This window comes from Nannospalax galili, unplaced genomic scaffold (genome assembly GCF_000622305.1).
Source record: "Nannospalax galili isolate Female #2095 unplaced genomic scaffold, S.galili_v1.0 scaffold660, whole genome shotgun sequence".
NCBI lineage: Eukaryota > Metazoa > Chordata > Mammalia > Rodentia > Spalacidae > Nannospalax > Nannospalax galili.
Window position 1 is genome coordinate 4,182,695 of NW_008349073.1, and position 27,039 is coordinate 4,209,733.

The 27,039-nt window shown below is 36.9% G+C and overlaps 1 protein-coding gene across 1 annotated transcript in view; it reads left to right on the forward strand.

Annotated features, from left to right (window-relative positions):
* Grm8 (glutamate metabotropic receptor 8) overlaps positions 1 to 27,039 on the forward strand; it is a 905,007-nt gene that overhangs the window by 815,830 nt on the left and 62,138 nt on the right. Inside the window, exon 9 of the mRNA XM_029570028.1 lies at positions 110 to 1,048. Coding sequence (XP_029425888.1) covers positions 110 to 1,048 — 939 coding nt within the window. The remainder of the gene's footprint in view (positions 1 to 109; positions 1,049 to 27,039) is intronic.

The window sequence follows — 27,039 nt, forward strand, 5'->3', positions numbered from 1 at the left end:
CTGTATTTGTACTGTCAGCATTTGGTGATTTATTACAAACCTGTGGCTAGGATTAGTATATTATAAATGGGGAAAAAATGGAAGGCTCATTAATTTTTTATACCCACAGGTGGAAGATATGCAGTGGGCTAATAATAGAGAACACACACACCCTGCATCTGTCTGCAGCCTGCCCTGCAAGCCTGGGGAGAGGAAGAAAACCGTGAAAGGGGTCCCTTGCTGCTGGCACTGCGAGCGCTGTGAGGGTTACAACTACCAGGTGGATGAGTCGTCCTGCGAACTTTGCCCTTTGGATCAAAGACCAAACGTCAACCGCACAGGCTGTCAGCGGATCCCCATCATCAAGTTGGAGTGGCATTCTCCCTGGGCCGTCGTACCTGTGTTCATTGCAATATTGGGAATCATCGCCACCACCTTCGTGATTGTGACCTTTGTCCGCTATAATGACACACCTATCGTGAGAGCTTCTGGGCGGGAACTTAGTTATGTGCTCCTGACAGGCATTTTTCTCTGTTACTCGATCACCTTTTTAATGATTGCTGCACCCGATACAATCATTTGCTCCTTCCGGCGGATCTTCCTAGGACTTGGTATGTGTTTCAGCTATGCAGCGCTTTTGACCAAAACAAACCGTATCCACCGAATATTTGAGCAGGGGAAGAAATCTGTCACAGCCCCCAAGTTTATTAGCCCAGCATCCCAGCTGGTGATCACCTTCAGCCTCATCTCTATTCAGCTCCTCGGAGTGTTCGTGTGGTTTGTTGTGGATCCTCCTCACACCATCATTGACTATGGAGAACAGCGGACACTAGATCCTGAGAATGCCAGGGGCGTGCTCAAGTGTGACATTTCTGATCTCTCGCTCATTTGTTCACTTGGATACAGTATCCTCTTAATGGTCACTTGTACTGTTTATGCCATTAAAACAAGAGGTGTTCCAGAAACTTTCAACGAAGCCAAACCTATTGGATTTACCATGTACACCACCTGCATCATTTGGTTAGCTTTCATCCCCATCTTTTTTGGTACAGCCCAATCCGCAGAAAAGGTAAGTGGCAGGAAATGAATTGCATAACCCTTTTCCTGTTAAACTTCTTCCTTTAGAATGACGTGTTTCACTTTTCGTTCATTTATATTCTATCAAGGTTCTTAGTCTGTGTCATGTCTGTGTGAGAGAGAAAGATAATTCAAAGTGAGGATTTAAATATTACACACACACACACACACACATTTCACATTGCTTTTAGTATGTGTTGACTAAAATGACTTTGTCCTCTGGGAAACATTATATTGCTTCCTCTTTGGCAAGGTTAAAGATTGATAGACTTCACATGGCTTCCTATATCTCTTCTCATCCCAGCTTGGCTATCTACTGATGTCCCTCTTATTTCCAAATGTTAACTAAAAGACAGACAGGGAAAGGGCAGATGTGTTCACAGGGGTAAGCTATCCCAGAGAGATTCCACTGCATAACAAATTAAATCTTTTTTCTGTTTTTTTGGGAACTTTGTGAAAAAAGCAATTCCTTGATAACTATGATAATTTTAGACATGGCAACAGAGTTTATAGTAAAGCAACCCAAATGAAGAAATATTGAAATGGTTTATATACACTCTGAATCACCTTACCATATCTCCCCAGATCCTGTTCTTGTATATTTTGCATTACTGAATGATAGTGGTGACAGAAAATGGAGACAGTAGTGGACAATTATAAAAGTTATTTGTGTTTGTAGATAAAGATCAATTGAATTTCCTAAAAGTAATGTCTTGATCACTAATCCCTAATTCACATTTTTGCATGTAAAAAACTGTTTTTAAAGAAAGTCTTCACATGAAACATTATATTTATTGAAGTAGCTTCATGCACTTCTGTGCATAAAGAAACCGAGGACAAAGGTGAACCTTGAATTCCCAGGCTGGAGCTGGGGTGAGATATCCCAGGGGTCAGCACAGAAGCAGATGGTAGGATTTCTATAGTAATAACCCTTCAGCCTTCATGTGTATGAGAAAAAGATCTCTCAAAGTGAGTACAAATATCAGTCCATCTTCCATCATCAGAAATTGCAAAGACACCAACTACCCTATGGGAAATTATATTCCCAAGGCCATAAAATTCCACTTGAAGTTCTGCATGACTTAAAAATCCCAAAGAAGTCAAATAAAGTGTACTTCTAAAGGGGCACTAAGGTTATTAGGATGACCACTCATCCCTTACAGGCTCAATGTGGCCTTTAACACTGTTGGGACAAAATAGAACAAAATAAAATACTTCAGCAAATGCTGATGAATGGAGTCCAGTCATCATGGCTTCATGACTCTTTGGAGTTTCCTGACTGCCTGGCCTGATGAGGGCCATGGATATTTGATTTGAGACAAAGAATAAGGAGAGAAAGTAAAACAGTCAGGGGCTGGAGCCCCAGTTATCAAAGAACCCCATATTTTAGTATACAAAGAAGGAAATTTATTAGGATCAAACTCATAAATCTATCTTGTGAAAGAATGTGTGAGCTGGCAAATAACTGTCTCAAAGTCTGGGTTTTAATTTGATTTATTGGATTAGTCAGGGAAAATAATATTTCTTCAGAGTTTAAAAATGTCCATATATTATAGGACTTATTAGTAACATCAACTTAAGCAATTCCTGTATTCCTGTTGGAACCTTTCTTTGTATACTGCTCTACCTAGAGAGGGCCATGATAAGTAGTTTTCTTTGCTTTCTGGTGGACAATAAATGTACAAATCAAAGTACAGCTCCCAACTTACATCTAACTTGTTATTCTTTCTCTTCTCTTATATTTTAAATAGTGTAACTGTCACTTTTTATATGATGACTTCTGCAGATGGGAAGAGATTAAATGAAATATGAATATGTGTTTTTTTATATTTTGAGAATTCAGTACTTCAAATTTTAAACTCAATAAAATCATAGTCAAATATCAAGATGTGGAATAGCATCATAGTATTTTAAATATGAGCCATTAGTGGGACTTTAAAGTGATCAAAATATTTTCTTCCAGGAAGGAGCTCATGAAGTTTCAGCCGTAACTGAGGAACTGTTATCAGAGGATAGCTGCTGGGGGAGGGAGAATCATTCTTCTTTGAAGATGTGGCCACTGGCAGGCATCTCTGCCCCTGTGGCCCTACACCCATGCATGTATGGGCATCATTAATTAGATCTGTCAAGTTATTCTTTTTAAAAAGAAGAGGGCATGACATTGAGAGAAGAACATGGTGGGGTGATCCAGGGAGAGCTGTAGGGAGAAATGGAGGGTAGATATGATCATATCTCGTTATATACATGTATGGAATTCTTGAAAGAATAAAGTTTCAAAAGTAAAAAAAATTTCTCCCCAAATAATAAGATTACAAGGTTGTTGCTACTTCCTGAAGAGCGGTGACTGAGATAAAGATTTGGGGATGGAATGGACACAGGCACCTGCCAGAGAATTGAGGCTGTGCCTTGGCACTGAACCTACTGCAATTGTGGATCAATTTGAAAACTTGGAAGTTATGTTTACTTGTGGATGTAACCATGCCTTTCAAGATATGAATGACTGTGGCTAGCCAATGTATTCTTTTCTTGCTTAGCTTTGTGTAATAAAAGTATGTCTTAGAAACAAATAAAAATATGCTAACTACAAGTTATTTGGGATTTACAATATAATTCAATGTGGAGAAACTTGAAGAACTCAATAGCAAGCAAAAACTGCTAGGGTTTTCAGACTGTTGTAGTATATGTCTTAATCTCTGAGTTGCTGAATTTAGACCAGCTCTATAGTAAGAGCTATTTGAATAACAAATAGCTTTTTTGCAGCTGCGATACTTTATATAATAGAATCATGTGTTACCCTAAAATTTACCTTAAAATTTACTACCTGCTAGCCTCTCTTAAAGTATCTTCTGTTATTCAAGATGAAAGAGAAACTGCTTGAGAGTATTTATTTTAACAGTGTTAAAGCTATTGATATGAATATTAAAATGAAAAAAAATATTTCTAGCTCTAAAAGAAGTCTTTAAAAAAGTTTATTGACTTTGGAGGAGAAACAGCCTGAACGCTCCCCTGGTTTCATTTACAGTGCTCATCCAATTAGCCCCATGTTCTCAACATGAAGCATTTACAGAAGCTGGGCAACACATCCATCCATTAATTCATCAGATCCTTATTGAGCCTGTGTTCAGCGTTGTGCTAATTATTGAACCCATGTCAGTCTGCCTGTCCAAGTGTCCTTGTAAGGCTCAGTTTGGCTCCCAGCCCAGGCCTTCGTGATGCCGCCAGCACCAGTGAGATGCCAGGCTCAAAGGTAGCGAAGACACTGAGATTCAAGATGAGAAACGAAAGAAGTATGCATTGATAACCATGCACTAGGAACATGGAATTCATAGCATGGAAAACAGCTGTAAGAGCAAAATTTCTTCCAGTGTGTACATGAACACACCTTCTTAGAATAGTGTCTATAGAAGAAAAGCTCTAACTGTGCGGGTCTCTCTAAAATGACATGAAGCGAGAAGCAAAAGCAAAAATAGTTGAATGTACATAGATTCTTTTGGAGGAAACATTTCTGTAAAATCAAATTATAGTTATAAAAAGATAACAATAGCAGAATCATAAAGACTGATAGCTCTCTGACGTGTGTTGTGTCTGCATTCAGTAACAAACATCAGTTAATTTCTCCAGATGCTCTTTAGATTCATAATGACATCATTTGTTTACAGAACTGAATTCTACTAAATCATGGAATAAATTCACTTTTCCTTTTCTTCCAGCAAAACAATATGAAGGAAACATGGAATTACTGAGGCATGGCTATAGGCAAAACCAAACTCACGTAATTGTGCTGAAAAGTCAAAAAAGTATTTAAAATCATTAGCATAATAGTCAGGAAAAGAATGCTCAGTAGTGGATAGAGGCCGATAGGGTGGCAGAAATGTCTTAAACATATTTTATCTTTACTAATTGGGTTCACAAAATACAGATAACCACATAAGGGTTATGATATTTCCAGGCTATAAGGAGCATAGAGGATTGGAAGAAAAATCAACACAATGTCAGAGTGGGAAAAAAATAAAGCTCAAAGATAGACATATCCGCTGCAAAACAAAAACAGAATGAATACGTCTAGAGCCATCGTCCCCTTCCCTAAGGATGCCTGGTGCAGCATCTACCTCAAAACTCAATTCAGCTTCTACTAAATATGCTCCCTTAATTTCTCTTCTTAGTTATAAATACCATCCTGTATAAACTTGTAGACCATAAGACTTGTTTATCTGTTATATGTGAAAGAATATATATTATATTCGTATATAAGATATATATGTATATTAGGATATATATGACATAATATATCAAGACATGGGCCTTTGTATAATAGATTGTCAGCAAGCATCTGTTGAATGAATGAATGTAATGGCTTCTATCCTAATGACATAATATAATGATGCAAATGTCATCCTATTATTTAAAAGATTAGTACATAATATGTGTCTTTTATGTACTTCTTGTGGCCTTTGTTGTATGTTTCCGCCCTGAATTTTTTCCCATTTAAATGATTGGCCACATATAGTCTTCCAAATTAATTTGCCACTAACATTTATTATGATATAGGTTTACTAAATATATAATAGGAAGACAAAACTGCAACTTTAATAGTTGTCCTTCATGCTATATAAAATTCACAAACAAAGCAGAATTCATACAACTCTCTGATTGAATATTCTGCCTCTTCCCTTGATTTCCTTATGTCAATGTGTGTAGACAAAGAAGAGTGCAGGGCTAAGAGGTTCAGGGTCACAGGGAAGTATAGAAGTGTGTAAGCTCTGGAGAATCAGAGCTTGAATGAATTTCTAGATCTGCCAAACTTGCTGAGAAACACAAGCAAGAGGGTATATTTCTATATTGCTCCGAATCCTACAGATTGAACTCTAGAGTCCTGTAAGACAATCATGTTCTGTCTCTGGTCACTCCTATTCTCAAACTAGGGTACACTTAATTGTATATATTCTGGGAAGGGGCAAAAAGATGCTTTACTTTTTATAGAATCTTTTGTCACATCAAATTTTTTGCACTAATAGATATCTCAGTCTCGTTTTGTAGAGTTTCACAATTTTGTGCATTAGGAAAAGTGTGTAACACACCATTAAACTGTCACCTATGAAGACAGGGAACTTATTTGCTTTTACTCACCATTTATCTTCAGCACCTGGCAAAATGTCACATCAGAAATAAAGTCTTGTTTAAACTGGGCATGGTAGTACATTCCTTTAATTCCAGCACTCCAGAGGCAGATTGAGGCCAGCCTGATCTAAATAGTGAGCTCTAGCTGCTGGGGATAATATATATATATGTGTGTGTGTGTGTGTGTGTGTGTGTGTGTGTGTGTATTGACTGTGGGGATAGCTCCAGTTTCAGGTTTCAGTTGTCAGCTTGACACATCTGGGCAGAGAGACCCTCAACTGAGAATTTCCCTTCATTGGACTGGACTGTGGCCATGTCTGTGTGGCATTTTCTTGATTGTTGAGTTATATGGGTGTGCTGGATAGCTTTAGTGTCAACTTGACACACCTGGGTTGAGGGAGCCTCAACTGGGGAATTGCATCTATTGGACTGGCCTGTGGCCATGTCTGAGGGGCATCTTCTTGATGAATAATGTGGGAGGTACCACCCCTGGGCAGGTGGGCCTGTGTTGCATAAGAAAGCAGGCTGAGCAGGGGCCAGGGGAGCAAGCCAGTAAGCAGCTTTCCTCCATGGCCTGTGCTCCAGCTCCTGCCTCCAGGTTCCTGCCCTGAGTTCCTACCTTGGGCTCCCTGATGAACTGAGACCTGGGAGATGTAAGCTGAATAAACCCTTTCCTCCCCAAGTTGGTAGTCGTCACAGTGTTTTGTCACAGCAATGAAGAAACAAACCAGGACAATGGATAAGCCCAGCCCATTGTGGACAGTGCCACCCCTGGCAGGTGGTTATGTGTTGTGTAAGAAAGCAGGCCAAGCACAGGCTAGGGTAGCATGCCAGTGAGCAGGGTTCCTCCATGGTCTGTGCTCCAGATTACTGTCCTGAGTTCTTGCCCTGAATTCTCTCAGCAATGAACTGTGACTGGGAAATGTAGGATAAAAAAAACCCTTTCCTCCCTAAGTTGGTTTTAATCAGTGTTTTTATCACAGCACTAGAAAGTAACTAAGACAGTCACTAACATATTAAAATGATCTGATTTCAAAGATCTCATCTGATTTATATACACAATTGTCTCCATTTCTCTAGCCATTTAGACTTGGTCTATGAAGCCATCTCACCAGAAGTGTTTTGTCAAGCATGGACATGTGCCTTTACATGTTGATATGTGAATATAGCAATCAAAGAGGGCTGAGAGAGAGCCAGGAATCTGCAGGATTAGGGGAAAAAGTTGTTCCCAAGGAAATATATATCTGGCTTCAAATATTTAGCAGAAAAATGTAAGGAAAGTTCGGTGTCCTCAAAAAGCAGTTGCCCAAATCATTTTATTTTAATTGGACATGTGAATAGCTTTAACAAGAGTTGTGAGGGGTAGTTGTGCAACTAGCAATACGATTCCTGCTCTAAAGAACAGTCCACACGAGTCTAGAGAGTCATGAAAAGCCTAAGGTACCAATGTCTACATAACATGGACAGAGATGAAGAAAGACACAGAACAGATAGCTTCATCAGAGTCCTTCTTCAGGTGCACCTGTCTTCTAATCCGTCTCCACTCCCATCAAAGGGAGGAAGGTGGAGCGAGTGATGAATGCCTACCTCGTGTATCTGCACTTGTTCCTTATAATTACATTGTATGTTGTACTATCAGCTGAAGAACTGTATAGCACTTTTCTTTCTTATGTTCACTTGCAAATGAATCATTTTGAAGACTTCAATGATGTCCCAAGTTATAGAACTATTTCAGGTTGTCGTAGCTTGTTTCTACACATTGTCAAGTATACCAGGATTTTTTAATGTCATTCTAGAAGGGGGGAAAACATGGAAATTGGTAATTGAAAAGAAAGCATTTACTTTATCTCATTTTTGCAGTTGAATTAAATAATATGCATATCAATATTTAGAAGAGAAGGGGATATGGGAAACATATAGGTAGTCTGGGAAGGGGATTTCATTAGGGAATTCTGCCTTGTATAAGTGTTTTGTTGTTTATAGTTGTGTTACATAATTTATATACAGTTGTCCAACTTTATTCACAACAATTCTTTTTGAGTATACTTGTCTTATTTGACAGCACATAAAGATTTGCTCAATGAATCCTCTTTAGACTCTATAGTCCTAATTTTTGGTTTCTGGAGGAAGCTATCAGTCTAGGACTACTTAATGTAAGCATTTCTTTCCATTTAAGATGATCTGAACTTACAAAAGATTTAAATATTCTATTCCCAAATTACAGTAATTTAATCATACAGACCATTAGATTCTCATCTTGGGAATTTGATCATACAGCTAACGTACCTCATGAAAATGGTTTAGTTCTTACTAGGACTTCAAAGTTCTACAATACTAGATTTGATTAATACTTAAATGTGATTTTTAAAATATATAGACCATGGCTTTATTTTAAAATATTTAGAGGTATGTCATGTAAAAAAAATTTTTATATGTAGATAAAACACTAAGTTGCCCAGACTGTTGATAATACAGAATGTGGTGATTCATTTTTTTATTGCAACTTGAAATTGAGTTTTCCATTACTCAATAGATGCTTATGTCTCATTCAGGGTACCAGAAAGAGCAGATAATAAGCAATAGTCCCTTTGGCCAAAACATATATACAATTTAATGATTAGAAATAAAAAAAATATATTTAAATGTTATATCACAAATTGATTAATAATACCCACTTTAAAATATGGATAATATGTAAAATTTCAGCCTACCTGAAAGACATGAAAATCATATTTAAATCAATCAATCAATCAATCAATCAATCAAAACTGTGTCTGGCTTCAAGCTGAAAGTAAAGGTTGGCCAAAAAATACACCACAACCCCTAAGATAACAATGAAATGTGGAGGGAGGGAGAGAGACAGAGAGAGAGAGAGAGAGAGAGAGAGAGAGAGAGAGAGAGAGAGAGAAAGAATGAGAAATATAATATTTATTTTTACAACCAAAATAGGATTTATAAAATAAGTTGAAATTAAAAAGAGAAAACGGTTTCCTGTGACTTACAGAACAATTAAAAGAAAGGACTTTAACCAGGAAACATATGTAGGTCTTACCATGAAAGTCCTAAACAACTTCCAAACAAAAAGTCAACAATAACCCTAAGGTATAATGACCATCAGGTAAATATATAAGAAAATGCATTTCAGAATAATGATCCCCTAATTTCTGCTTTCTGATAAAACTTCAGTGTAAGAACAGTGAATGTGAAAATTATGTCCTATAATGAATAAGAAGTATCTGACAGAGGAAGTCTGGTGTGGGTATAAGGCATAGAAAAAGAAGAATTGAAGTATGTTTATATCATTGATGGAGATATTATACAGGAAATGTAAGTCTCTTATTATAGATAGGTTTAGTAACTCTTAAAACAGGTTCCTGCTGCCTTAGGTACCTACTCCACTTGCATGTTAGTGTCCACACATTTTAAAGAATCCAGTCAGGTTAAAACAGTCATTATCTCACAAGTCTATAGACAGCTCTCCCAATAACAGAAGATGGCCTCTACCAGTAATCTTCATCAATTAGCCTGGCCTGGCAATCATAATTATATGTTAATAGCCATGGATTTTAGAATATTGAAGGTGATCAATAGAATAATCATAAAGTCTGAGAAACAAGTGAAACGGAATAACTCATTGTCAAAGAAAAACTCTCAGAAGACACTAGAATTTTAACATTTGGAATTGTCAGAGAGAACCAATCAAATACTGAATGTTCCCACATGAGGGTGGGTGGGATTGCAACATGTATCAAGGAAATTTGTGGAAGAAGAAAGCAGAAACAAAGATGGGCGAGAAATAATCTAAATGTAGATATGACTCAACAATAAAAATGTGTGTGAGATATGAGACAGGGGCCATGAAATTACATATAGCCTAGTAGAACTAAATAAATTTAGAAGCCACTGGAAGAGGATTTTTGAGATCCCTTTAGCTATTTTTAATTTACAAACAGGTTTCTTTTCTTTTTTTTCTTTCTATTAAAGTATGTACATTTGTGTGTGTGTGTGTGTGTGTGTGTGTGTGCGTGCGTGCGTGCATGTGTGTGTGTGTGTGTGTGTTTCTGGGGGTTGAAAACCAGGGTGTCACACTTGCTGGACAAACACCGCACAACTGAACTACAAACCTACCCTTTTTAAATCTTGTGCTTTGAAACAGAGTCTCAGTAAGTTGCCCAGTAAGGCCCTGAATTCATTTGATATCCCAGGAAGGTCTGGAACTTGCAATCCTGCCTCAACCTACTATATAGCTGGGATTACAGGCATTTTCCACTGGGTCTGGCTAAAGAGTCATAATTTTAATATTTATGTTTATCTTTTCTGTAAGTCTAATTATGTGTTGGTTGACTCTGAAGGAAATAATTCTCATCAAATATAACAGCAATCATACTTTCTAAAGATCCTACATTGTTATAAGGATCCTGGAAACAAAACATGGAATAAGAATTAATTTACTTGAATAAATCAATTCAAGTATGAATGTAAATAACATTAATACTGTATTTTAAAAATAGTAATACAGCTGGGTGTGGTGACACATCCTTTTAATCCCAGCAGAAGCAGGCGAATCTCTCTTGAGATCAAGGCCAGTGTGGGCAACATAACAAGTTCCAGGCCAGCTGAGGCTACAGGGAGACCCTGTCTCAAAAAAAAATATTAATATGACTCAAAAAATAAGGAAGTCTGTAAGTCGGATGCAAGAGGGCAGAGTCCCAGCCCATCACATCATCTACCTTCTGCTGTGAGTGGCTGACAGGAACCATCTAAAACAGAGACCCCAGACACATCAGTGCATTGTTTGAACAGCTATAAAAATTAAATAAAACAAAAAGGTATTTAAGCTTATTAGTTCTACAGAATGACATCAGAAGATGGGTAAATGGGTAATGGAGAGTTTCTTTTCTCTGACAAATTCTTATATTTTATTTCACAGTTAAACCCATAGGTAATATAATTATATACAGTAGCGGCTAAATGCAGATCTCAAGAAAGCTTCTTTAGGACAACATGAGTACATATATCTTCACATAGTAACTTCCAATATTTACCACAGTTAAAAAATCTTTTAAATATGTATATGTGTAAATCATTTTGAATTTGTAAAATAACTCAAAAATGTTTTTCATTACTAATGTTTTCTGAATTTCCTCTCCTGTAAGAGTCATGAGATTCTGAAGTTAATCCATTTGTGAGCCAAATTTTAAGTATTAGCTTACAGCTGGTGATTTCACTTCATCAGATATATTTATTAAATATTTGCACATGAAAACATCTTTTCTGGATTTCTTAGTGTTTAAGAAAATGAAAAAATAAATAAGAAGCTATTAAGTTTCTTAACATCAATTAGGAGCAAGTAGGGAGTACCCAGGTGACTGATACAAGGCAGAGTGGGACAATTAAAGTCTTTGAGACAGAGATGGCTAGGGGAAGAGAGCATCATGTCCTTTTGGGGGATGAAGAAAGTCTCCAGGAAATAGGTAGAATTAAAATTTAGCAAGAGGGTGGGGTTGGGAGAAACAGAAGGAAACAGCTTTCTAGAGCATAGTAAGTCTGAGTTTAAACATTCAGGAAAGGGAAAGGCAGGCATCATTTGCAGAGGTTATGAGTGAGAAACTATCCTAAGTTTGGAATAGCCACAAGAGAACTAGGCGACCACATCGTTTACAGTGAAAAAGTAGTTCCTAGTGTGGACATTTGTCGTGATAACTTGAAAAGAAGACTAGCCAGCTAATTGGGAGCCATTCCTTGGAAAGATTCTGCACCAAGCTTGTATTTTATTTTCCAGGGACTTGAACATATTTGAATCATTCAGAGCATTGGTATAATCTCAGTACAGCTACACATTATAAGATTTCTCTGACCTTAGTGAATTGTATGAATTATAATTCGTGAAGATAAGAAAAAGGCAAAACCAGTTTATTGAAGAAATCCCGGCAAGAAATATTTGGACTCATGTCAAACTGAACTGGAAACCAGAAGATCAAACAGAACCCGATGTGCTTGTGGTGTGTGAGCTTGCAATAGCAAAAGCTCTATGCCAGCTGCAAGGGTTCCCCCACATCGTGCTTCAGAAAGGGCCAATGTTTTCTCTTGGTCTGTCCTAAAATAAAGAAAGCAATTCTGGAGATCAAATCCAAAGCCTCACTTCTGATAGGCAAATGCTACTTTCAAGTTATATCCCAAGTCTAAGTTTTTGTCATTATAACACAAGGTAGCCGTTCCTTTAAAGTTCTGAATACTGCATTTAGCCAGGAATGAAGAAGCTTATATGAGATCGCAAGCTTAAAACCAGGTAAAAATCAGTTTTCATAAATAAAAGCAAGGAAAATGTTGCATGGAGAATACATTGTTGATTATAGCTGTTAGTGAACGAATCTACTAAATAATGAAATAAATTTGAGAAAATTATTTGCATTTATTGTGTGTGTGTGTGTGTGTGTGTGTGTGTGTGTGTGACAACTTGTGGGAGTTGATTCTCTCCTTCCATCACGTAGGTTTCAAGAATCAAGCTCAGGGATTTAGACTTCACAGCAAGTTGCTTTATCTGTTGAGAAACTTTCCTGACCCCTAAACTAAATTTAAATGGCTGATATGAAGTCAAATTAATTCTAAAAGATGGATCACAGTTAAATATATAATCACTATTTTTATTTAGTAAATGTGACTATTAAATGAGCCCTGGGCAAATTTTAGGGAAATCTTGATTTTTGTCATTGCTAAATTTACTCAGTTTCTTTTCTTATTCTAATTTACAATATATCTCATTTTATTGTAAGTTTAAGTGACTTGCATGTAAAATTAGTTTCCTTACTGTCTCTTTAAGATTATTTTTTAAAAGTCGTATTAGTGAGTCCTTATGGTAATCTGAATGCTTTTGTACTTTGGCAAGTTTCTGAATCCTGTAAATAGGGTTAGTTTTGAACCAATACATTAACATCAATACTGACTATAGGTTTGAGATTCTATTTTTTGTTTTTTATTTTTTTAAATTTATTTTATTTTTATTTTATGTGTATGAGTGTATCATCTGCATGTATGTAAGTGTCATGCAGTGCCCATGGAGGTCAGAAGAGAGCAACGGATTCCTGGAACTGGAGTTAAGATGGTTGTAAGCCTCCATGTGGGTGCTGGAAACAACCTGGGTCCTCTACAAGAGCAGCCAGTGCTCTTAACCACCGAGCCATCTCTCCAAACCCCGTTTGTTTGTTTTAAAGATGAATTAGGCGTCTATCATGTTTTTAAAAAGATTTTTAATTACAATAAGCTCTCACTACACACATACACACACACACACACACACACACACACACACACACACACACACAAACATACACACACAGAACTGTAGACGAGTCTTCCTCCTGCCAACCGTTTTTCTCGAAAGTTCTCATCTACCTCTGCTGAACTGAAAATGGTACTGATACATTTCTCCTGCTAAAATGCCCAATCAAACCAGACTTTATTGAACACTTGATTATACTGCCTACTTATTTTTAAGGATAGTGATAGAGTATTAAATAAGTACATTCAGAAGGCAAAAATATCTTATAGATGGCAAGAGAATCTGCAGTGGGTAGAGGTGGTCAGTAGCAGGATTATAATAGACATCTCCAAAGAAGGGTTCTAAACTCTGTTTTCTACTTGGCATATTCTATAGTGATTTATACACAGTCCATATGCAGCTTTGAGACATGCCCTTCTTTTTATATCATCCTCTCCTCTGCGCTCCAGGAAACCAAGCTGCTGTCTCCTGTTTCTTTGACGTCTTCACCTCATCTTTTTTGTGCTCCAGTTGCCCCTGGTTTTGGCCTTTCTCCCAGGCAACATGCCCTTGAGGTGCTCATCATTTGTGTGGTTTCTGCTAGATAGGCTTGTCCATCATTGTTTCTTAAGCACTATTCTCCTACTCAAAAGTAGCTGGCACAATACAAAGCTGAAGTTTGAAAGAAACTCAAAGTGTGAAAATAAGCTACCTAAAAGACAAGAACTATCTTATTTAAAATAGTCACTACAAATATAGTCATATTAAGGAATTTGAGATTCACCAAATGAATTTTGTGGATATATAATTCAATTGTTGAATCTGATATATATTTCAAATACCAGTCAAAGGAAAAGAACTTCATTATTCAGTCATCTATCCCATAGTTATTTATAGTTACCAGCCAGATAGTAAATACTGTTTTGTTGCTGTTCTTACTTCTTGCTGTAAATACTTGTTTAGACCACTTAGCTTCAATTTTTTTTCTTTTGTTAAAATGTATTTGTTTATTTTATGTATATGAGTGTTTTAACTGCATATATGTAAGTGTACCCATGTCAAGTAATGCCCACAGAAGCTAGAAGAGGGTGTCATATACTCTGGAACTGGAGTTATGGATGGTTGTTAGCTGCCATGTGGGTGCTGACAATAGAACCCAGGTCCTCAGCAAGAGCAGCCAGTGCTATTAACTACTGAGCCATCTCTCCAGCCCCACTTAGCCTCAAACTTTTTATATAAGAAATATCAGAATGTCTAACTGGCTGGTATTAAATCCCATCTTGTCCCACTAGGATATAGTAGACAAGCAAGTATTTTTAATGTAATCAAGTGGATTAAGTTAGAGAAGGAAGCAAGGTGGCTAGTGTTGCTGAAATAAAACTCTAACCAGAAGATATGGAATGAATAGTCCTTTCCCAGATGGCAATTATCCTTTTCCACTAGTTTTGTCTTAGAGAGACAAACACAAAGGGCCATGGAAAAATCTAAACACAGTAATATTTACAGTTAGCTATGCTTTTTAACCTTTCAAACCTGGTGATTTGAATGAGAATGTCCTCCATGGACTCCAAGTATTTGGACATTTTGTCCCTGTTTGATGGCGCTGTTTTGGGAGGTAGGTTTAAGGAGGTGTGGCCTTGCTGGAGGAAGCACATTATAGGGGGTAGGCTTTGAGAATTCTTATGCCCTAACAGATTTCCAGTCTCTACTTCCTGTGTCTGCCTGAAGATGTGATCACTCAGCTTTCTGCTCTGCCATTATGGGCTCCCTTTGGAACCATGAGCTAAATAAATGCATCTTTGTATTAAAAAAAAAAAAATACTCACTACTTTGCAAATTTCCCTTATATGCCAGAAACCTGGTTAAAAATCTTAATATTTAAAAGCATTTCCTTTCATCTCTAAAAGACAAATCCTCAAAGAGACTCTGAAACTAATTCTGAGGAAAGTTAAGAATTTTTGTGTTTGTACCTAAAGTAGACTTGGGGTTGAACTTACTGGACATAGTCTTGAGCTTTCTATATTTGAATTTGTATTTCTCCTGTGTGCTTCATTTCTATCCTGTTTCTTTTCCACAAACATTGAATCTGCATTTCAGAGATTCAAAGGCAGCTGACCCAGACTTCTTCCCTTTAGCCCTGCTTCATTTCTGCTACTGAATTATGTAATTGTATTGTTCCTTTGTAGTGTCGACTGTACCGTATTCTTTTCATCACTGGTCACATCCCTAGTCCATTCTGTGGCTACAGCTGGGATGTAAGAGCTAATCTGCTTGTCTTGCTATTTGGCAGTGATTTTCAGATTTCTGTTACAACTTATTTGACGTTTTTGCTTTGTCAGTTCTTTCATAGTTCTCATTCAATCGCATTTCATTTAACATCCTCACCCTATTGAATACTGACAGCATTGTTTGAGCCAGATGTGCACTGAACTTAGGATACACAAGAGGAGTACATGGATTGAAATGCAGAATTACAGGAAAACTCTCAGTAAAAATTCAGCAAAAATAACCTCAGTAAAGATTCTTGTCCATGCTGCCAATAATCCTATGAAGGGTTCTCAATTAAAATTATTTTCTATCCATCATATGCTAAAGCTTAAAAGTTCCTAACTTTGTCTTTGCCGCATTGCATTTCATTTTAGTGAAGTTATTTTTCTTGCCAAATCATGAAATCATTTTTACAAATATTACAATTTCTAAATCACTGTATACTCTCTAGATTTCTATTGTTTTACAATTCCAGATTTATGTCTTTTATTATTCATGCATCTATGGTTCCAAACTTTTAGTAACTCTTTAGGAAGAGGTAATAAATATAATTCTTCTATAGTTCTCCAAATTTTTACTCCTTTCAGCACCACAATGCTTGTCAGTATGCTTCACAAATCTCAGGTAAAAGTATTCATTAAACTGGATGAAAAGAAAGTGGTAAACATCTTCAAGCCAAGTCTGTTTTGATGTATTTGAGAAACTGAATAAAAGACAGCCGTGGAGAGAACATTTGATTTGAGAGACAGGAAATGGAGGTTCTTTTCTCCTGGCTTTGGCTCTGATCATGCAAGTTATCTTCTCTGAATTTTATTTTCTTCATCTCAAATGAAATGAGGACATCTAGTCTGTAATTATAAAATACTCTTATTATAGAGAAGAATGACAGCTACTTAAGAAATGGTCAAGCTCATACAGACATGACCTAATTTTTAACCAAATGTACAGGAAGATCGCTAAGCACATGCAATGAGGATACAAATGAATACACAAAGTATTTTCAAAGATAAATATACTTAAGGCAGATTATTGGTCTCATAAACCTCAGCCAAGTTCATTCACATCGGTATTGCACGATATAAACATATGATCTAGAATCTGAATTACTTTTCCAAAGAAGCCTATGGGGCATCTACTCAAACCATATGTTCCTTTCAGTTTTATGAGATATCTTAGACAGGAAAATGGAAAAGACACTCAGTGCATGAATTTCTCAATATCTTTGCTCTCTAGTTGAAAAGAAAGAACAAAAGAAAAAGCAGAAGGGCATAGCCTACAGCAGGCAAGCATTCTCTAGCTCATCTGATTTTGCTTCTCTTGCAAATTCCACTCCTTCCTTCATGTCTTGCATTCAAATAGCTTTTTCTCTGCTAGAAAAACTTGAGCTGAGAGAATTTGATGCAACCCCAGAGAAGTTAATGTGTAATCTCTTGCAAGGGATTGATTTTGATTCCCCCCCAACATTAGTTTTTTTCATAAACCACTCTCATACAATGACTAAAAGAAGGAAAATGATGTCTGCTAAGCAGTTCTCTCTGGACAAATCCCGAAGTATTGATAACAAGAATTCGTTAAGTAGTTCCCTTGTATGTCTTTGATTTTCCTCTCACTTCTTTTTTCTTTCTTTTTTCTTTTTTCCTTTTGTACTGTCACTCAACCTGTAGACCTAAGTGAAAGCTATTGCTTTAAAATACCTTGGGAATGGGAACAAGAAAAAGTTTTTTTTTTTTTTGGAAAAAAAGGAGGTTGAGGTTTAATTCAAATACAAAATTTAGATATGAGATTTCTCTTTCTTTGAGAATGTTCTTAGTTATTAGAATGTTAATAATTAAATGCTGTTAGTCTTGGGCTTGAAGCATTTCAAAGCAATTGCTTTTATCAGACTTTTCATCCCTCAAGCTTTTATGCTATCACACCAATCTTCCATGGAGATTTTAAGGAGAGTTATAGCTGAATTTTCAATGAAGGATAGACCCATACCCAAGCTTGTATAGGAAACAGTTTAGGCTCAATAGATCTTAAAAGAAAAAGAGTATATGAAGCCCGGAGAGGGTAGTAAGATGGGGACATAGAGGGGATAGGGTCTGAAGATGATCAAAGTCTATTGTATGAAATTCTCAAATCAATGCAAATATTTTTTAAAATAAAGGCCAACAGTCAGTATTTTAAGACAAGTACTAACTAATCACCTGTATGCTAGTGATGAACTCTGCATTGTTTTAAGTAACACCTTGAATAAGTGAATTGCATTCAGTTTGCTACGTGGAGGCATCATGGTGGGCAAGCATGGCTTCTGAGCCCGAATGCTCTGTACATAGCCTTCTGTGATACTACACTAAGTGATGCTGCACATGTTACTTCTCTAAGTCTCAGGTCACATTTGTAAAATTCAGATATCAATAGCGTTTAGCACATGGGATTGACTTGAACATTGAGCAAAGAGAAGAAGCCCTCTTACCAACACTGTGATAGTGGTGAAGAGCAGATGGCCCTCCATTGCTCATGCCAGCTAACATCATCCCCTTTGGCGTTCTCTACCTCTGCTTGCCCCACTTTTGTGCGAATGAGTTTATGTACTTCACATATTTTAAGTTTTTGTCTTATGAAAGTCTTCTCCAATTATAGCATAATTTTCTTCTATTATAAATCTAGCCTAGGGGCTGGAGAGATGGCTCAGCGGTTAAGAACACTGGCTGTTCCTGCAGAAGACCCAGGTTCGAATCCCAGCACCCACATGACAGCTAACAGCTGTCTGTAACTCCAGTCCCAGGGGATCCGACAGCCTCTTCTGACCTCTGAGGGCATTGCATGACACGGGTGCACTTACCTACATGCAGGCAATACACATATACACATAAAATAAAAATAATAAATAGAATTTTTTAAAAAATCTAGCTGAAAACAAACACTAAATATTCTTTCTTACGTGGTTTGGAAAAGTAGAGTCTAGTTATATAATATCAATTATTTCATTTTTTTTAACTTTCAGTGAAGTATTTGTGAGTCTAAATAGACTCATGTTATAATTCAGTTTGTTTGTAGTATTTTTTTTCTTATTTCCCGTATTGTAACATTTTCTATCAGGAAGCCATCTTTAACTTGGTTATTTTTAAAAGAATAGTTTCATTTCTAATGTGTGATTAAGAACAATAATTTATTTTCTGGAGACAAACAGATATGCTTGTATAATGTCAGCCAATATAAAAATACATTTCAATAAAGTGAAATTCACTTTGAGATAATTTTGAAACATGCCTTAGATAAAGAAAGGTATATACGTTGCAGCATTTTTTCAGTTTAATCCATTAATATTGTGAATTCATGAAGCGCAGCCTCTTTATCAAGTTGATTCTCATATTCTTTTTGCAGATTGTAAAACCTTAAATCTGTCCCACGTGATCATTTATTATACCAAAGGGCATTCTCTCTTGCCTCTCCTCTATCAGAGTCACATGGTGTATCAGGAAACCATAGATGCTTGCCTAATCTACTCTCACTACTACAGTATGATGCCACCTTCCAGTGTCTTCCATTGTAAGACCAAGCATTTATTTTCAGCCACTTAAAATTCTGAAGAAGGGTTGGCTAGTTACTTAAGAGTGCTTGTTGCTCTTGCAGAGGACCTGGGTTCAGTTTGCAGCTCTCCATGGTTCCTACCAACTCCAGTTCCAGGGGATTCATCGCTCTCTTCTGGCTTCCATGGGCATTACACACATGTGGTTAACCCATATACATATGGGCAGAATAGTCATACAGATGAAAAACAAATAAATACAATTCTGAAGAATCTTCTCCTCTTATTTGAAACCATCCCTATATCGATTACATTTGTATATGGACTTTTTTTGTGTGTGTATCAGAGGTCTTCCCAGCTGCTCCTACAAATTCTAGTTCAGTTTTACAGAAACTGATAACAGTGTTTGGATTTCTCTGTACTTGTACAGAGTTTAATGAAGAGCAATTTACAAAGGGACTCAATCCTGCGTTTTTTAATCACTTAAGCTCTCTTTTATATCTAATTCCTCAGTTTGAGTACTTTACTTTAGAAGAGTTGGTCCACTTCAAGTCAGCTCCTCAATTATCAAACTGTAATGTTCCATAAATTATAAAAATAAAGGAACATATACATGGTGCTTTTACAGTAAAATTTCATAGTAAATCCTTAAAATTTAATTTCCTCAAATACTAAATCAAATTAGGAATTGTTAATATATATACAAAGACAACTATTATTTTAAATAATAGAATATTCTATTTCTTTATGGAATGCTGTTGAAATCTATCAATTCCAAGTTGCATCTAAATTCAGCATATATTAAATCAATATTTCCAAGACTTAGGTTTTAAAACATGATTCTAGAATTGCCAAATTTCTTAAATAAAAATACAGATGTTCAATTAAATATTAATTTCCGACAGGTGACAGATAACTGTTTTAAGTGTGTTTTGCATAATTATGACATCTAAAATACTTGTTTATCTGAAATTAACTGACTGTCCTACATTGCATCAGGCAGTTCTATACTAGGCTGAAGAGAACAAACTGATGAGGTGAAAGAAAATAGCAAATAAAAAGTTAAAATCCTCAATTATGGGGCTGGAGAGATGGCTCAGTGGTTAAGAGCACTGACTGTTCTTGCAGAAGATGTGGGTTCAAACACCCACATGGTGGCAAACAACTGTCTGTAACTCTAGTTTCAGGGGATCCGGCACCTTCTTCTGTCTTCCACAGACACAGTACAATACGGGTGAACTTACACACATGCAGGCAAAACATTCATAGACATAAAATAAAAATAAATACAATTTAAAAATCCTTCAAAAAGACCAAAAAATAAAAATAAAAACAAAAAACCACACACAAAGATCTTCAATTACTTGCTACAAGGATTGAATAAAGCCACAGGTATAGGTTTGGTACAAGGGATGTTATAATGCAAGTATGTAAGTTTAAATTATAAGAAATAATCCATAAACTAGAACCGCATTCCATAGCTAAATTCATAAAATACAATGGTAACTTGAGTAAGCCACTCACTTAGGCCTCCCCAAATGTAAACAGTGTGAATCTGTGAATATATTATGGTATATGGCAAAAGGAAACTGAGGCAGCGCACCACATCAAGGTTGTTCATCCCTGACCTGATATGAAAATAAGGGGTTTTTATGGATTGTCTGAGTGGGTCCAGTGTAGTCTAGGAAAATGAAATTTGGAACAGGAAGACAGAAAGAGGCAACCCAAAGGAGGCTCAACGGGACATAACTGGTTTTGAAGATGGAAAGGGGATGTGGGCCCTGAAAAACAGCTTGATTCTTCCCTAGAGTGTCAACAAGGAATTTGATCTGCCCATGCCTTGATTTTAGCCTAGTAAAACCTATTTCAATCTTTTGACCTTCGGAATGTCAAGATAATACATTTGTGGTGGTTTAAGACATGGAGACTATGACAATGTCTTATAACATCAATGGGAAACTTTTATAGCAGGTAAATACTGTAAATCAAAATTGTGTTGCTAATACCCATAAGTTGAGTTTGCTCATTTCTAAACTCTATTTTATAATGTACTCACAAGCAAAGAGTTACTGTAACAATAAAATTAAATTCTAGGGATTGGGGATTTAGCTTGGTGGTAGAGTGCTTGCCTAGTTAGCACAAGGCCCTGGGTTCAGTCCTCACCTCAAAAAAAAAAAAAAAAAAAAAAAAAAAACAAAAAAAAAAGGAACCTGGTTAATACAGAAGTGTTATCCTTTCCAAGTAGTATTTACAAGTTTAAGTAATAAAATGGGAATTATGATGCACAATGGGTAAAAATATCAATTTTACTTTAAAATTTATCATCTGAATTCATAATACATACTTATTTTAAATAATTAATAAACGATCAAATTAATTGATAAAATCACATTAAAATTAAAACTCTTCTTCCTTTTTTTTTTTTTTGCCGCATGCCAACTGTTGGTATTTTTGGTCTCACGCAGCTTCTGTTTTCAGTCTCGACATGTTGAGTAGCAGAGTAGAGTGAGAGGGAACACGTGTAGGTATTTATTGAATGGGTGCCTACTATGCTGAGCCCGGACTCAAAGCCATATGTTCAAACTGACTGAGAGGCAGATGTTCTAAAGGAGTCATTTTGTACTTTTTCCCACATTGCCTATACAAAGACTTGGTTCAGAAGGCTTTGTGGATTTGAAGTTAGAATTTAAACCCATGTTTGGTTATGAGTCTGAAGTCTCCAAAGTCCCAATTGTTTAAACAGTTTTACATAGCTTCACTTTAAGTATTCACTATAGCTTTATTGAATTGGGCTAATATCAAACCTGCAGCACTGAAATGCACCTTTCCCCATCTGGGGTGACATTAAATTGCTTGTTGGTGTCCCAATTGTCAGGTAGTGGAGAAACAAAAACAGATGGATCATGACCTGGGCATCTGTTGCACTGGCTGAGATTGTTTCAGTCATTAGATGCTAAACTTTGGAAGGGCTGGGACACTGTTTCCTTCATCTCTTGTGTTTCCTTTACACAGCACAGTGCTTGACATGAAGGTTGCGGGAAGCTTTGTGGAAGGAGAGAGTCAACACATAAGCAAATGGTTGCAGTACACTGATTTGGTTTTCTCCATATTGTGTGCTCCTTCTCCTTCTCCTTCTCCTCCTCTTCCTCCTCCTCCTCCTCCTCTTCCTCCTCCTCTTCTTCTTCTTTTTTAATTGAATGTGTGTTTAAATTGGGATTAGTATTTAATATGTTTAATTTGATGGAAAATTAATGTGAGCCAACAAATCTTTCTCTCTCTCTCTCTCTCTCTCTCTCTCTCTCTCTCTCTGTCACTTTCTCACTTTCTCTCTCCTATTCCTCATTATCTCTGTGTTTCTCAACTTTATCTTTGTTTCATAACCTGGAAAATAAGTTGAACCTGAGTTCACGTTTATTTATCTAAGGCTGAAAGTCAGGAGGGGACGGAGAGGAGAAAACGGAGGCGGGAGCAGGGTGTGACAGCATGCTGATAGCAGGCAGCAGAGGAGCTCCAGGCAGAGAAGCAGCAGATATTATGTTGAGGTGTCGGCTCAGCTGCTGTAAGAACTCCTTACTCTGAGCTGCTTGTGAGCACCCTGCGTGTCCCTAAGATGTCATAGCTTAAGAACGACTAATACTAACAGGAAGCAGGTGGAAATACTTGTAGAAGTGAGAACTATTGAGTTTGGCCTTTATGAGTTGCATCAGCCTTTGAAAAACACGTGCAGGGTTGGCAGTTCCTGTACCTGCCAAGACTGGTGCTGGGCTTCTTAAAATAGAAATTACCCAGAGCTCCTGATAAGCAGCCATTTATTCTAAACAATATGGTCTTATAATTATAAACATGGGACTTTAAGCATATGCGTTCTAGAAATAGCTTCCATTACTCTTTTTTTAAATATGAGAAGCTTATTTATTGATTGACTTGAGTATATCAAATTAGACTAATTTTTCTAAAAGTGTATAAAAAAGCCAAAAAGGATAATGTTGTTGTCTGAATCATACAAGAATCCAGAAAATTGGTAATTGTAGGAAAACCCCAGGCATTTCATAATTGACAATTAAAAATATTTTATTATTTTTATTTTATGTATATGAGTGTTATGCTGGCTTGTATGTAAGTGTACCTGCATTGTGCAATGGCAGAGATCAGAAGAAGGTGTCACATTTTCCTGGAACTGGAGTTACAGGTGGTTGTTAGCTACCATGTGCTGGGAATTGAAGCAGCCAGTGCTCTTAACCACTGAGCCAACTCTCCAGGCCTCATAATTGACATTTTGTATCAAAGTGTTATATTAGTTCTGCCATTTGTAGATTAATGTGTCCACCTTAAAACATTTCAACTCACAGATAATGAAGGAAACCTTAATCTCATTTAGTCTATTTTTAATCATTTTTTTTAATTTTAATTTTTATGTTTTCGGTCTTTTTGAAATAGGGTCTCCCAGTAGCCCCAGTTGTCCTGGAAGTTGCTATGTAGACCAGGCTGGCCTTGAACTCACAAAGATCCACCTGCTTCTGCTTCCCAAATGCTGGGACTAAAGGCATGCACCACCATGCCTGGCTAATTTCATTTAGTTTACATATTTTCTTGCCTAACACAGAGCAGCAGCTACAGCCCCTGCCTCCCAGATAGCTTCTATTTATTTATTTATTTATTTATTTATTTATTTACTTATTTATTTGTTTATTTGTTTGTTTCATGAGTGTTTTGTCTGAGTGTATGTAGGTGCACGCAGAGTGCAATGCCTGCAGAGGTCAGAAGAGGGTGTCGGATTCCCTGGAACTTGAGTTACAGACGGTTGTAAGTGGCCATGTGGGTTCTCCAGAACCAAACCCAAGTCCTCTGCAAGACCAGCCAGTGCTTTTAACCACTGAGCCATTTGTCCATCCCCATATAGCTTCTTTCTGTGTGTGATGAGACATCCTGGAGTGGAAAAAACTGTAGTATGTTTACTCAGAGTTGTGTATTATATCACTGTTCCCACGTTTTCCAGTCAAGTTCAAATGCATGGTTTTGAGGATCAAGGTTCATGTTTTCTTTTTGTTTGAGTTTACTCTGGAGCAGTGCTACAGGCAGAATGGAAAAGCCAAGAATCTGTATCCCTGTGTTTCAACTAAAGATTATAGTATTGACAAGGTTTTTTATCATAAGTTTAGGGCATAAGATAGAACAATAATATATAAGTTGGAGTAGTTACTGGATTTTTAACTATCTACTTGGTAGTGCAAATATGCATATGAGCAATATAGGGAGGCCATTAGAGGCTACAGTGCTGTATATTGAGACCGGGAATTAAAGGTACTGTCCAGACTGGCATACACCATTTCGTTAGTCACATTCTACATTGTTCCCACTAAATATGAGGTTTCAGCTGAACCCTGCTGTTGGATGCAGAGGAATACACATATACTAAGCAACTACTGACACAGACAAGTTGAGTGGGAGCCAATCAACTTAAGCTGCTTGTAATAATTGGCTAGCATAATTACTTTTATTTTATTTTGAGTTTTTAGAATATTTTTTTCTTTTTTATGTTCATGTGGGTATGCCTCCTTTCTTTATGTTCACCATGTAGTTCCTGCAGAGGTCAGAAGGAGTTGGATTCCCTAGAACCATATTTAAAGACAGTAGTGAGCCAGTTAATATGGTTGCTGGGAACTGAACCCCAGGTCTTCTGCAAGAGCAGCAAGTACTCTTAGTCACTGAAATAGCTCTCCACCCCAACATAGCCTTTTTAAAAATTAATTAAATGTATTTTAACTGATACATAAAATAAGAAATCAGACTTATTAGTGGAGATCCATGTAATGTTTTGCTACATATATACATCCCGTATTCAGGCCATGTATAAAAAACTCTCCAGACATTTGTTACTCTCTCACATCAAAAACATTCAAAGCTTTTCCTACAACTTTTTGTGATGGACAGTGCACAATCATTACAGTACCCCTACTGTGCTACAGTTTCCAAGAACTTCTTACTGACTACTGATATGTAACTGCAACTTAGTGCCCATTTACCAACCTTCTGTCTCCTACTCTTTTAACCTCTGGTAGCCCCCAGAGAGATTTCCTCTCAGTTTCTACATGGTCAACATCTTGTATTTTATGGGTGAATGAGATGATACATTACTTCTTTGGAGTGAAGTATAGTGACTTAGAGACCAAAATGATGCATTATCTCTCCTGCTTTGGGAGATGGGAAACTGATGCATCTGAGCCAGTTCATGGGGAGTGGGGGGCGAGAGGAAGGGGCAGTTCCTTCCTAAACATGTTCATTTCTATAGAGTTAACAAAATTTTTATTTTGTACATATGGTGTTTTATATTGTACAATTCACTTCTATTACAGGATCTTAAAGTTTGATTTTAATTCAAAGCAGTCAGTCTTCTGGTCACTAACCTTTTTCTGGTATCTGCTTTTTCTAGCAGATATAATTTTGACACAATTGGTTTTTATTTTACTTCTTCCTTGGCCTTTTGACACTCTTATGTTTTGTAACTCACAGTGCCAGCATAGAGAATTCCCTCTGTGGTAGCACAGCACTTTAGCGCTTGTAGTTTTACCAAAACGATTGAAGACGTCTCTCCAGTATTAATCATAGACATTTTCTTGGCAGTTTTAGTTTCTTTAGTTCTCATTATTAGTGTATTTCTTGTCCTTCACCCCACATTTATTTTTTATATCTTCAAACATTTGATCCTATTAACACAGTTAACACACTCAGTTATTTAGGCACATCTTGTTCATCTTCCTCATAGTTTTATGGTGACCTTAGGACAACTTCCTTTCAATAGAATAAAGACGGAACCCATAGTACTATTCTTACCTCCATCTACCGCAAAGGAGAAAGCAGTTAAAACTCACGTTGTGTATAACATTTCCTATTTATCCACAGATTTGTCCAAGATGATCTTACACTAAAACCTCAGGGAACTGTATTCCTGAGACAATAAAACTCTAGTTAATATTTAGTTTATCAAAGTTCATCATGCGCACCACACGCTCAGCTTCAGCAACCCCTGGAATTTGATGAAGGTAGACATAGGAAAATGTAGCTTATCTTGTCAGTATAGACTTGAGCAGATAGCATAGCCTAGTAGTATTAAGTACTTTACTGAGATTCCCCATAGTTCTGAGTCTCCCATACACTAGAAGACCAGGGAACTTGAGATACTGCTCACTGATGTCCCTATTCCCACTCCTTGTTGATAGCTGTCTCCATCAGGAGTGGCATGCGGTTTTCTAGATATTTTGATGTGTTGCTGTTAAGGATATCTGTATGTGGTTTTTACCTGTCACCTTCATTAACACTCTTTTACCAGGACTATGTAACAACCAAGCTTAGAAGATATGATATTAATGAGCCTAAGGGCACAGGTTAAGTCCTCAAGTAGACAGTAATATAAATCCATAAGACGTTTTCTTAGAGTATATCTAAAAAGCAGTTTCTAATTTGGATCAATAATTCAGAAGTATGTGCCACTGTGTAAAGTGGGTTGGGAAGGAAATCATAGTGTCAGTAAAGAGATTATCTGAAGTTGGGGCTTAGGTGATGGCACAGTGGGAAAAGTACTTCCCATGCAAGCTTGAAAACCCAAGTTCAGATCCCTAGTACCTGTGTCAAAATCCAGACAGAGCACTGTGCTTCTTGTTACTCCAGTTCTAGGCAGTTATAGATAGATGACTGAGGTTTGCTGGTCAGCCAATCTAGCTGAATTTTGAAGCTTCATGTCTGGTAAAATAAGGTGTAGAGTGATGGAAGAAGAATCTTGCTGTCAGACTCTGGCCTCCACATATACAGCCCCCCTCCCACATATCAG